General features: G+C 38.5%; 2 protein-coding genes across 3 annotated transcripts; both read right to left on the bottom strand.

Moving 5' to 3' along the window:
• Positions 1-12: 12 nt before the first annotated feature.
• Positions 13-6589, bottom strand: dtwd2 (DTW domain containing 2). 2 transcript variants are annotated; one of them, XM_041969226.1, is made up of 6 exons: positions 6224-6589; positions 5892-6079; positions 4863-4957; positions 4582-4780; positions 3047-3175; positions 13-1491 (listed from the first exon to the last, which is right to left on the bottom strand). In XM_041969226.1, the coding sequence occupies exons 1-6, from the start codon at positions 6291-6293 to the stop codon at positions 1312-1314; spliced, it is 861 nt and encodes a 286-aa protein (XP_041825160.1). In that variant the 5' UTR covers positions 6294-6589; the 3' UTR covers positions 13-1311. The 2 variants fall into 2 exon arrangements, with proteins under 2 accessions (XP_041825160.1, XP_041825161.1); XM_041969227.1 differs by having other exon boundaries at positions 5892-5982; positions 6224-6585.
• Positions 6590-7173: 584 nt separating this feature from the next.
• On the bottom strand, positions 7174-10970 carry si:ch1073-398f15.1 (cardiomyopathy-associated protein 5). Its single transcript, XM_041969218.1, has 2 exons — positions 10626-10970; positions 7174-10348 (listed from the first exon to the last, which is right to left on the bottom strand). Exons 1-2 carry the CDS (start codon positions 10748-10750, stop codon positions 8077-8079), a joined length of 2397 nt encoding a protein of 798 aa, XP_041825152.1. The 5' UTR covers positions 10751-10970; the 3' UTR covers positions 7174-8076.
• Positions 10971-13622: the final 2652 nt, after the last annotated feature.

The following is a 13622-nucleotide window of genomic DNA, read 5'->3' as shown; positions in this document are numbered from 1 at the left end:
TGTGAAGTGGGTTGTGAGGCTCAGATGGCATTTATTTGCAGGAGGTAAGTTGTGTACACTTTCAGTTTAAATGATTCTTAAAAACAGCAAAGTTCAAAAGAGGCTGACTACATAGAAAACTGCTTTTGAAAATGGTTTACACACAAAGGCAAATGTAATTTATTAGTGTTGAAATGAAAAAATAACTTGTCATCAACATATCTAAATATTTACTGTTTAAAAACAGCTGGACATAAATCAATTGTGTAATCACTCTAGTAAACTGCAAAATCTCTGTAAATCTAATGGAGTTTTTCCAAAATACTTCAAACTTGGCAGGCACAGAGTAGTTTGTTTAGAGGGGGATGTTCTAGTTTTTCAGGAATGGAGCTACTTCTACTCTCTGACTTTGGTTGTGAAATAAAGTGTTTTAGGCCATCATGCTGCATTCAGTACCAACTGGGAACTCAGAATTTCTAACTTCCAAACAGGGAAGAATGTATAACAAAATGCTAGAAATAAATTTCAGTAACTTGGGTAATGTTTGTCAACCCCAACTTCTAGCAATACTTGTCGTTCTCCAAATAGACCACTTACTAAGTAAAGTCTTTCTTTGGTTTTCCCCAATAAAATAAAACATCAGCTATATTTTGCATTTTGCACCATTTAAGCTCATTTTCATCTTCAGTTTAGTGAACTTGTCTTTTGATGAGCATCTGCTAAAAGGCGCCATGTTTTTGTTTTTTACAACTTCTGATGAGATTCATCAAATGCTGCATCATGTTTGATCACCAGCTGAGATAATGTGCCTGAGACTGTGTGAATATTCACTATTATCTAAGAAATGCCCCTTTATGTTTCTGGATTCAACTAAAATCATTAAAAATGATGAATTCACAGCATAGCACAATTTCCAACCATTTTCACTGATTTCTTTGACGCTTCTTTGGTAGCTTTGTGTACAGCATTTTAGTGTGTTTACATCACTTTATTTTTTAAGACTTTGCTCAGCAAAATCAGTTGAATCAGCCCTTCAAAAGGTGACCAGATGCAATCACAAAAAGTCACTACCAACAGAACCACATCCTGTTTTCTTCCTCTTTAAGGTGGAATTATGTAAACCATTTTAAATGTAAAGTTAGAAACCTGACTTGTTGAGTAAGACGCTTCAAGTAGAACTTTGTAAGCTATATTTGTCTGCTACTACTTTTATGTAAAAAACAAAAAAAAGACAGAAACTGTTTCCAAAGGTTCGGTTGTTTGCACACTGATGACACAGTCCTACATGTTGCACAGATGGGTGAACCGTCTTCTTTCTGCTAAGTCCCTTTCTCATCTTGGGCAGATGTTGTGGTCTGTGATGAGTTTCTCCATCCTCTTTATCTTGCGTTTGTTCTTGGGCATGGGTTTGTCATACATGCCGTTCTTAAGAAGATGCTCCTTGCTGTGATGAATCTGAGCGCCGTGCTGCAGCTGGAAGGAGCACAAAGCTTTGAGCGGCCTCAGGAGAACCTGCGAAAAATTTTAAAAATGATCAATACTCGTCATTTCTGCTGAATCCCCTTCCAAGGCATCACATCTACACTCATTGGCCTTTTTATTAGGCATACATGTTTAATTGCTTGTTAACACAAATATTTAATAAGCCAATCACATGGCAGAAACTCAATGTTTTCAGTCATGTAGACATGGTGAAGACGACTAGTTGAAGTTCAAACTGAGCATCAGAATGAGGAAGAAAGGGGATTTAAGTGACTTTGAAGGTGGCATGGTTGTTTGTTGGTCAGAGTATTTCAGAAACGTTTAAGCTACTGGGATTTTCACACATATCAATCTCTAGGGTTTACGGAGAATCGTCTGAAGAAGAGAAAATATCCAGTGAGCAGCAGTTGTCTGGACCAGAATGGCTTGCTGATGTCAGAGGAATGGGCAGGCTGGTTGGAGATGATAGAAAGACAACAGGAAGTCAAATAACCACTAAGTAAAGCCAAGGTCTGCAGAATGGCATCTCTGAACACACAACACGTCCATCCTTGAAGGAAGACCACAGCTGGTGTCTCCTGACAGCTAAGAACAGGAAACTGAGGCTACAATTCACACAGACTCACCAGAATTGGACAATAGAAGATGGAAAAACATTGCTCCAGCTCCACATTCAGACAGCAGAGTCAGAATTTGGTGGAAACAACATAAAAACATGGATCCATCCTGACTTGGATGAACAGTTTAGGCTGCTGGTGGTGTAATGTGTGGGGGATATTTTCTTGGCCCACAACCTACCTGAGTATTGTTGCTGACCATGTCCATCCCTTTATGACCACAGTGTTCTTCTGATGGCTACTTCCAGCAGGATAATGCACCATGTCACAAAGCTCAAATCATCTCCAACTGCTTTCTAGAACATGACAATGAGCTCACTGTACTCCGAGAGCTGTGACCACCAGATCTCAGTCCCATAGAGCAGCTTTGGGTGCAGACAAATCTGCAGCAACTGTGTGATGCTATCATGTCAATATGGAGCAAACTCTCTGATGAATGTTTCCTACACCTTATTGACTCTATGACACCAAGAATTAGGGCAATTTTGAAGAAAAAAGTGTCTCAAAGCTCATACTAATAAAGTGACTGGCGAATGTGATGACAGCTGTTAAGTAACTACATACAGACATTACATTAAAACCACCACATTCAATTTAAAATAAAATAAATTACAGTTCAAAGTTAAGGTTTTGGTGTGAGAAGGTTTACATTAGTGCAGACAAGACTCTTTAAGAGTCAGTTGAAAACAGTCAGGCACTTTTCACAACTCTTTGTAGAGACTAAAAACAGCTAAAAGAGGCACAAACACCGGACATAAATATAATCAGGACTCAAAATTTACAGTGATATTGCCTTGCATTAGCAGGACGTGTAAGTGTTTACATGCTACAGGCTTGTGTCTCTGTGTTTTCATTTCCATTAAGTGGCCAAATAACAATGAATGTTTTCCCAGAATTGACTATTCTATTAATGGAAAGCAAAAACAAAACATACTCTTAAAAAATAATCAAGCATGTCACCGCTTTACCTCTTGAATCTCATCATTCTGTTCCAGGACTGACAAGGCAACAGCAGCACATTCCAGTGTGGACAGACAGATGTTGGACGGTTGTGTGCGGATCACGTACTGACTGGACAGAGTCCTGTTGAGCTGCACCTAGTAAATCAAAGCAAATTAATAGCACCAATGTGGTAATCTCACTCTGCTGACATGGATTAAAGATACCATCCTCAATCAAATCAAGTCATTTCATGTTCCAACAATAATCAAAGTACTCCTACACAGCAATTATCAGCACACTGCTGAATAGTACTGAAAAGTACTAAAACATGTAGACTCTTAATCAGAGAACAGCTGGAGCTGCTAGTTGAAGTACTTAAAATGACACTATAACTTTAGGTCGGTTCAGTTTTGGCCGGGATATTTTCAATTTCTTTTTCTACTGTTTTGAATTAAAATACAATTAAATAAAACTTTCCAGACATTACTAGAGCTTGAGTTTACAATATTAAAGTATGTCTAATTTTTTATTTAATCATCCTCTAAAATCCATAAATTTGGATAAATGATGGCTTCTTCCCACTGCCTTCGGACAAAGACTTTCTTTTCTTTTTTTGTATTTTCCGTTGTTTTTTTTCCTGTTTTTAAATTTGCCTTTTGTTTAAACAAACTGTCAAACAAACTAACAAATACTGCATCTAGTTTATGTTAAAAGCATTAAACCTAAGGAACAACTCATTCCTTTTTGTTATGAATGAAACTTGTGGATGACATTATTACTTTGGATTTTTGTGTTATTAGCAGCAGTTTGTTTGGCTGCACAGTAAATTTTACACATTGCTTCTTTGCTGATTTCTGGTGAAGCGGCTGCTGAATGAGAGTTGTTCATAAACAAATCAGGCCTGATTCATGTAGCATACCAACACACTGTTTTGAACTATGAGGCAGCAAGGAGGAAATATGAGAAGAGAGGAGTAAAGATTAACACATATGCCCACTTTAAGTGCCTGTAAATTCCCCTTGAACTGCTGGCTGGCTTCCCAGCCATATGGATCAGGCTCAGATATGGAGCAAGTGTCAAGATTTAACAAGGGGGTGTCTTCTCTAAATTACTGTTGCTGTGCAGATGTTGGATAGGCAGGAGCCATAAATGTGGCGAAGAGGAAATTATGAAGAGGTTTTGAAATACAAATCAGAGCAGAACTGTTCTCTAACCAGGTGGTTGACAGGTGATAGACAGGATTTACACTTAGATATGCAGGGGTGGGTCTACAACAGTTCTGATAAGGCCAAGCAGGAGCACTGACCAAGAAAAGGAGGGGGACTCAAATTTTTTTAAGGGCCTAGATTTTTGTTAAAAAAAAAAAAAAACAAACAAACAAACAAAATAAAAAAAACACAGATGATTATTACAACTTAACTCAACTTTTAGATGCATCCCTTCTCCGGGTGGAAAAAATACTGTGATGTTTGTTTACTTTAAAACATGAACCTTGACTGGGCTCTTTGTTGGTGGAACAGTTTCTCACCTCACATTAATGAGACCAAACAGTTGTACAAACCTGTTTCGGAAGGTGAAAGATGCTGTTTTTCAGGAACATGTTTTTGGCCTGACTCCAGGTGCCATCTATAATGATCACGTTGTGTTTTACGGTGCTGACCTCTTCATACTGTATCAATTCCTCCAGGTTCTCGGATTTAGGACCTGGGTATAGGATGAGTGTTCTGCTGTCACGACACACAGCAGCTAGCTCCGGGTTCCTGAGTGGAAATGAATAAATACAAGATCTAAGCCTATGTAAAGACATGTGGAAACATTCAGGTTAAGAAACAGCTTACTTACTTTTCTTCATTAAACCGTCTTCCTACTATGACATTGCATTTTCCTTGTGGTAAACAAGCAGCAAGAAGGGGGACTGTGCGAAGTACTCGGCTCTCCTGAAAGCACAACAAAGTTATAAAACTTAATCAAAACCATTAATGAGTCTAATTAATGTTGCCACAGTCATTAGCTGGCATGTTCGATTTATAATGAAAAGCAGCATACAACCTCTGGCTGAAAATGATGGTGTAGCTACTCTTGGAGGATGCTCATTCAGCTTAAAATAACTAAACTAATAAAAATAACTAAAATAAAGAAAAATGTAACAATTTTTTTTTAAGTTGTTGCAGCCCCTTTGACTTTTCTAACAGCTAAGATTCTTTGAGGACATTACAAATTAAAAATCAATACTCTTCATTAGTTATGTCCCAGCTTTCTTGTACATTAGTACAAATCAGCTTTGCAAGATGAAGCCTTATTTTTGAACAGTGTGCTTTAAATTTGCATCATAAATAAATTATAACTTGGATCAAGATCCAGACTGTTTGCTGGAAATGTCACTGAGTTTATTAGTCTGTCATGAAGAATGTTTTATTGTGCTTTCTTCTATGCCAAGATGACTTCTTATTTTGAAAAATAACCTCATCATCACCAAACCTCCTATCTACTAATAAGTGTCCAGAATAAAGAGTAAAGATAACAACTGATATCCCACATCATCAATGACCTAGTACATTTGTTTTCTTCAGGTAGTGACCTTAAATGTTTCATGGGACCTGCATCATCTTGTTGCTCACAGAATATCAGTTTCATCAAACTATTCCCACTTCATGCCTGTTTCTCTTCAGCCTATTGTAACCTTCTTCTGTTTGGGTAATAGTTGGTTAAGTAAGTTGTGTTTTTCTGGGTGTAAATCTAATTTTCTTGAGCTGTTTTCTGACAGTTTGGTCATAAACACTGGCTATTAAATACTAATAACTAGTACGAACAGGAAGTATGCCAGAAGTTAACATCGTATTGAACAGTCATATTTAACATTTAACATCTCACCTCTGCAGGATGCTGCACAACGTACAGACACGTGGACACCTCCAGAGGTTGTGGTGGAAGAAAAGGACAGAGACACACCTTCTGAGGGCGACTACATGGGAGGGAAAGTTGAAGACGTGAAGCTGTGATATCCCAGCTACTTCCCAGCCTATAGCCCCAGCTCTCTGTTTGAGCTGGTCTTGGGCTTTCTGTAACGACATAAATCTGTCCCCTCATTAAAGCATGCCAGATATGCTAGGACAAACAAGTAACAGGTGATTTTGGTCCTGCCTGCTTCCTCAAACTTTTTTTACTCGGCTAGCTAGCATCAGCTTGAATGTAATTTAGCTCACCGGCACCGTAAACACATCGGTCTTCTCTCTCCGACCTCCACAGGAAGGGCAGCCAGGTCTTCAAAAGCATCAACTAACCCATCGTCTGTGGAAGAGATGTCGCAGGTTTCTGGGCAGTTTTCTTGAGGAGTGACAGGGGAGCACAAACGAGAAACATTGTCCATTGCGAAGTTAGCAACTAGCTAACTGCCCGATGATGCATTCGGTGTACCGCGGAAAAGGACAATACATTTACAATAAGTCAATGGTAAACTTAAAAAAGAAATTACATAGTATGTCACATTTTTAGAATTTGACTTTATGATATTTAAACAGATGTTTTTGCATTAGCTGCGATGGTAAAATTAGGAAAAAATGTTGTTTAAACCTCGGAATTTTTGTGGCGCTATCTCAGTTTGAAAGTGGAAGTTCCGAGCTATCACACGTTTAAAATGCAACATTGGTACCAAAGCGCAGTACGAGCGCTTCCGGTGTAGAATCATGAAACACAGAAAGGCCATAGCAGGCCAATAGTGAATTATTTTAGCTTTATTTATTTGTTATACCCCCTGATTTCTTTCTTCTTTTTTATTTTTTTAAGTTTTGGTCATTTTGTTCACCCCCAGTAATCCATCATTATTTGTATCCTTTGCCATAGTATTTTTAGATGCATTTAATATTTCTACTTACATTTTTAAAATTTCAATAAAGTTTCAAGTACATTTTTAAATGCCATTCTAGAATTTATCTCCTAATTTATTTATTCAAATATTTTGTTAAAGATTTGGTCATAGAGGCGGCAAATAATTTTCTTTTAAAAAATGTATGCGTTGAGTTTTATAAACTGGCACGTTCTCTATATGTTGTACTTCTATACAACCTTCTCTTGTAACTAGTATAAATCAAGAAGTGCACTACCCCCACCTACTGGACTGGAGCGTTGCTGCTCATTGCTGCCACCTGTTGGTGTGCTGGTTAGAAAGCGTACACACATATTTGTTACAGTGGGTGTCGCCAAATCCACTTTCCACAGTGAAAAATTACAAGACCCTGAAGCCTACAAATATAACCATAATTCTGCCCAACCAAACTACCTCTGTGCTACACACTCACTTCTGTCTGTGTCCTATTTACACCTTGTTTGCTCATATGCAATTTAATATCTCTGAGTGTGTTCTTGGGCTCCTCTTCAAGGTCAGCTCAGACTCAGGATCACTGCTGGGCTCCAGATGGCAAATTTGGATTCAGCTGCAGGTGCAAATAACACTTGTGTGTTCCAAGTCCTTGGCAAGAAAAAAAACAGTATTTTAGGTTGTTGCTTCATTTAGATGTCTGTTCTGTGGAGAACAAGCCATATCCAGAAATTTTCCTCTAAGGTGATTTGTTAAACAGGTTTTGACATGTGACGTAGCAGAAATTGGGTTTGAGTTGAGGTGATGCACAGGAACAAACACCCATAGTAAATATTTTTTAATACTGCATGAGGAAACATATGAACAATTAAACATGACATAAGAACCTGTCAAAATGAGCACATTTTGCACATCTTTTTCCTATTTGTTTACAAGTGTGTGCACAGTACACAGACTCCTAACTGAGACAAGGTGTCAGGTTAACAGTCAAAGACTTATTTATAGCTGAAGATGCACCCAACGTCACATATGTGCTCTCACCCTTTTTATTTGCACTTGTGACCCAAACCTCTCCTTTCCAAGATTCATGCATATTGCTGCTTTTGCAGCAGCTGTTAATAACATTAAAGTTATTTACAGTATGTATGAAGCTGAATTAAATTCAAATTAGATTTTAAGACCAAAGAAGGATATATCTCTTCACAGCTCTTGAAATATTAAGTTTTTGGAAAACAATAACTATTAAAGGATAATACAGTTCCCTTTGTTTTTTGCTGGCCCAGCTGATAAAGCAACTGAAATATCTTCCTGTTTCTCTGGATTAATCTCTGTTTCAACTCCAGACTTTACATCTGTCTCCGTTAGTTCAGTTTGTTTAGCAACTGTTTCAGTCTCACTTCTTCCTTCTATTTCATCTGTTTTTACGTCTTTCTCTTCAGCTGGGTTTGCATCTCCGTGAAGCAGAGGTTCTGCAGTTTCACTGCAGTCTTTTGGACTTTCACTTTCTAAGGGCCCAGTTTCCAGCACAGCTACAGCGTTATTTGTTAGCATCTCTTCAGAGGCTGGCACAGTTTCCTCTCCATCTCCATCGCCCTCATCTGCGGTCTCTACAGGTGATGCCGTCTCTTTTTCCTCCTCCCTTTGCTCCTTTCCTTCAGCCTCCTCTTTTTCCTGTGTGATCACATCAACTGGAGTCAGAGGTGTTAGATCCAGACATGATTTTGGAGAGGAGGCTGGCTTCCTTCTAGGAGGTGCAACTGGTTTGTTTGTATCTGAATCATGTTTCCGTGATTCTTCATCACTGTGGACATGGACATGTTTTTCATCCTGGGGTGTAGGATACTCATCTGAATCTCCCCAGTCTGGGGGGAACTCAAAGGCTGAGATGCTCAGTGGCTCTATGGGGGTTTCTTCAACTTTCTCAGCTGTTATAGAGACACTTTTTTGTGTCTTGGCTTTACTCTTTGTTGTTGTTTGTGTGTCGTCTTCTTCTGCTGATCGAGAGAAAGGCTCTACATCGCAGGGAGATGAATTGGCACTGGACCTGAAGAAGTCTGTGACACCTTCTGAGTTTTGTGTCTCTTCCTTTTGAGAATTGGCCTGAATATCTTCAAAATCATACAAATCTTGGGGCAACCTCCGCAGGTCTTCTTCTAAATAATTTTCTGTATCTGTCTGCTCCATCTCCACAGCAGGAGTCTCATCTATCAGGACGTATTTCTCCAAATATCCCCTGGCCTCCCGGTCTGAATGCCGGCTGTGGAAGGACTTTTCAGATGTCATACTTCCTGCATCCTCGTCTTTTTGCCGACTGCCAATTGCTTCTTCATACAGGTCCGTGTAAAGGAAGGCCATGGCTTTCGGCTCCTCCAGCAAAATCAGGTCAATAATTTTCTGAGGTCCTTCGGGCAGGAAGATTGGAGTCAGGATTTCTTCTTGGCTTCCAAACAGACTGGAACCACTCGGCTTTGAGGGAAGCCGATGAGTTGTGCCTCCAGTTGCTCCATCTGCTGTATCCAGACTTTTCTCTGGGTAGTTTTCTGTACCACCATAGAAGACTTCATCTAGAAGCTCACTGGTGATTTCCTCCAGACTGACTGCATCTGACTTGTCATTGTCCACAGTTGTGGTGATGGTGTTGTCTTCAGCCTCAGGTTTATCAGCATCCTGGTTCGTAATTGTAGTTTCTGCCTCTGTCTCCGCTTCTGGTTCTTCCTGCCTCTGCATTATTACAGCAGGACTCCCAGGAGCCTGAGCATCAATCAAGGAGAACGCCTCAAAGTAGTCCACATTCCCAGCGGCTCCTCTGACTGGAGGTCTGGCCACTGGCGCTCCAGGTGGATCCATTGCACGAGGTGAAGGCTTGACCTGATCACTCGTCTCTGCTTCAGCTCCTGGTATCAGCAGCTCATTGTCTTGGGTCTCCTCACTAGCTTTAGCAACAAGGCTCTCCTCCAAATACGACAGATTGTCCACCATTTCTTTGCTCTCTTCTTCATCCACAGTGGCCAGTTTGGGAGGAACGACAATGTTGAGGATTTCAGAGCCTTCGGCCACAATGCTGAACAGCCGCTGCTCCTTATCCTCCAGAGGATCAGTTGCTTCCTCTTGGTCTCCTTCACCTTCAGTTTTCACATTTGGTTGCGAGACTTCCACCAACTCTGGCCGCCCTGAAACGTTTTCTGAGCTTCCTTCCAGGACTTCTTGTTTTTCCGCCTTGCTCTTCTGACTGCTTACCCTTTCTTTCCTCCGTCTTGAAATCATCTCCTCATCCATGACAAATATAATCTTGCCTGCTGGATGAGATCCAGGTGTTGCAGGCCGCAGTCCAGTTGGAGAGCCGACATCCGCAGCTCCCGCTTCAGATGCCCATGGTGTGGTGCAGCGGCTGGGGGTCGTCTCCCAGGCGATCCCACTGTCCTCACCTTGCACCGTTACCATGGAGAAAGAGGAGTCCATCATAAGGCACTGCATCTTGGGTCGGACGCTGTCATCATGGACGGCTTCACGCAAACTGAGACGCAAACAAAAATTATTTCAAAATATGCTGCTTGAAGTTAACAGTGAAGATCTATTTGTTCTTTTGATCCAAATGCACACTCCATCATTCAGCCACAGTTGCAGCATAAACACAGACACACACGAGCTGGTAACCTCCATTTATTCAGACATTTTGCAGGAATTACCACAGAATAAACTCTCTCTACAGGAGCTAATGTTAGAGTAAATATTAAAGAGACTTCATAAAAGGAAACTCTGAGCTGCAGGAATTCATCCAGAGCACAAAATACCTGTTTCGAAGATTCTCCACTTCATCGCTGACATCAGCATTTTGTTCTGTAACATCATCCGACACCAACATTGTCATCTCAGCATCGACATCGGAGCGTGTAACATCCTCAGACACCGTATCCATTGTTTGCAGTATCTTGATGAATCTGCTTGAACCTCTCAACACGACTTAGCCCTGCTCTGTTGAACACTTCCTAAGCAAGCATGCTCCAGTTGAGTTTTCATGCTCAGCGTAATCTTGAAATAGAAAACTAGCTTCCCGTGTTTCATCTGAAGCATTTGCAACATGTAGAAGTTAAACTCTGTTGATGCTGCATGATGCCTTTCATCTTTATTACATGAAGTTCTCATGTTAATCTGGGTTAGTTATTGTGATGGTTTATTAATTTGAGCTTTAATAGTTAAGTAAAAAAAAAAAAAAGTCTCTATTTTACTTGCCAGGTCTATATATACTATGGGCCTGTATCCAATGTCATGAGTCAGTTTGTAGGTCTGGCACAGACAAGAATGTTCAAATGTTCAATGTTCAGTTTGGTTTTTAGCTGTACAACAAATCTCATTATTAGAGTAAAGCAGGTATAAAGAAACAGTAATTTAACTATTTCTACTGTAATAACATGTTTATGGGATGCTAAGCCACATTAAGTTCATAAAATGGGACATTTTCTTTTTAAATATATTTATGACCCACATCTGTGTTAAAATGTCTGCTTCACACCTGTTTATGCCAGTCACGCATGCAGCGTGACTGGGATGCTACCTGATACTGACTGATTTTCACATCCCGAGTTTGCATATAAAATTTGACATGCAGCCCTGTGCAAGAACCCTGGGCTGCTCTTTATATTTAAATTTCCTGAAGAACAGGAATTGGGCAGGAATTTCTTGAAATGCATGAAAATTTAAGTATATCAGACAAAAACAGAGCTTTAAAACATCAAGTTCAAGAGTCTTTATTATCCCCTGGGAGCAATTAATTTTACAGCCAATAATTCATTGGCTTAAGAAATAGGAGTGATGAATCCTTTAAAAAGGATTCATCACTCCTATTTCTTAAGGACATCACGGTCAGGTCTAATTTATCTGCTGCAGAGATTTTTTTTGTTTGTCTTTTTTAGGACTGACATTTAGCATTTTATTTTCCTTTTTAATTAATAAAATTAAAGAAATAGAAGTAAATTGTGTGTCTGCTACTAACAGAGTACCAGAAGAAACAGTTTAAGATTAGCAAAGGTTTCTGTTATGAATCGACACAGCACTGGTTCATCTCTTGAGTTAGGAGCCTTTTTTATTCTTAAATGATTAGTCTGTGTTAAGTAGCATAACAACCCAAAAAAAATCAGGACTAATAAGACATGGGAGTAAAATTAATGGAAAAAATAACCAATGTCCAAAGAAAAACTATACAGACCTTCAGAAAGTCTGGAAAATTATTGCTCAAGAGCACTTTAAAAGATAAAAAGTCCAGCTACTTTGAAGAAAAGAGTTTTGCACAGTACTGTACTGTATGTTATTGCTGCTGAACCTAAAGCTCTCCCATTAACAAACATTTTCAACACACACAATTCATTCTTAATGAAACACCACAGTTTGCACCTGCAGGTACCAAATACAGGTCATCATTAATTTTGCAAGAAAATACTGTAAAGCTGTTTTTCTGCCACAGTTATATTATTGTCCAATTTATTATCCCCCATCCAGCATTTCCCTGCATAACATAACACACTCTCTTTTTCTCATACTAATTTAACACAGACTGATAAACACAGATCTATTTATATATTGTAAACCTGTCCTTCTATTCCACTAAATGGATGGTTGAAAGTAAACCATGTGCACATGAAAAAGGCTAAATTAGCTTCACCTCAAGCAACTGGAAAATTCAAATTATCCTCAATGATAAAAGCTTGTAATAAAATAATAGTTAAATAATGGTACCAATCCTAGTAGGATGGTTTGATTGATTTATTTTGTCTTTACTAATTTAGTATCTTGAATGCATGAGGACTGTTAGACATTGGAGACGCTCTGACTCTAATTAATTTTGACTCCATAAGATGTACCAGTAGCTGTCCAGAAGATGGCAATCATCAGAAGCACAAAATGTGATCCCGAGTGTTGCGGTCTCTAGTTTTAGTTGAGTAACAATTATAAATATTATATTTAAAATATTTTTTTACTACTTTAAATAATCACTGCTTCCACATTTTGAGAATAAAACAACTGATTCTTAATCAAAACTTGTAAAACTTTTATAAATAGTCCCCTATCGTGAAGGTGTATCTGTTAACAAGTGTGGTCTACATGTAGAGATTCACCTCAAAGTCATAAATCAAACATTTTAATCTCCAAATTTTAGATTCTAAGTCAGAAATAATCTAAAAAAAATCTGCAGACAGCATTTTAAAATTGAAATGTCATGTAAGAAAAATCACTTTTAATTTTACTTTTTAGATCCTTAGTCACATCTTCATCATTTAAATATAATCATTTTGAATCTCAAGTAGTAACAAATTTTAGATGCTAAATAAAAAATAAAAAACAGCATTTTATTTGATCTTTGATATGCCAAATAACAAAAATTACACTCAAGAATTTAAGTCAGTGTTTTTAGAATCAGATCAGATTTTTTTTAGATCCTAAGTCATAATACTGAGTTCAAACTAAACAAAAACCAACATCAACAAACATTTACATTAGCATCTTTGAGATCCTTGGTAAAACCTTTGAGATACCAAGTCAGAAAGTTTAGTCAAAATGTGCAAAATCTTGATTAAAGGACTATTTATGTATATATTTATTATCATTGTTATGTGATATTCCTATCACAGTTCCATTGTTAAAACCACTGGATCTGTTTACAAAAGGAAACAAGAATTTAAATACATAGATTTTTGGTCTGAGAGTGGAAATAAACTCACTGTAATTACATAGGACGTTTACAGGATCATAATTATGCTGCAATTGTATGTTGTAATATTGTATAAACTTTTTTG

The sequence above is a fragment of the Melanotaenia boesemani genome, chromosome 19, assembly GCF_017639745.1.
Source record: "Melanotaenia boesemani isolate fMelBoe1 chromosome 19, fMelBoe1.pri, whole genome shotgun sequence".
In the NCBI taxonomy this organism is placed as follows: domain Eukaryota; kingdom Metazoa; phylum Chordata; class Actinopteri; order Atheriniformes; family Melanotaeniidae; genus Melanotaenia; species Melanotaenia boesemani.
Note: the sequence above shows the minus strand (reverse complement) of the source record. Positions and strands in the feature narration are given on the sequence as shown.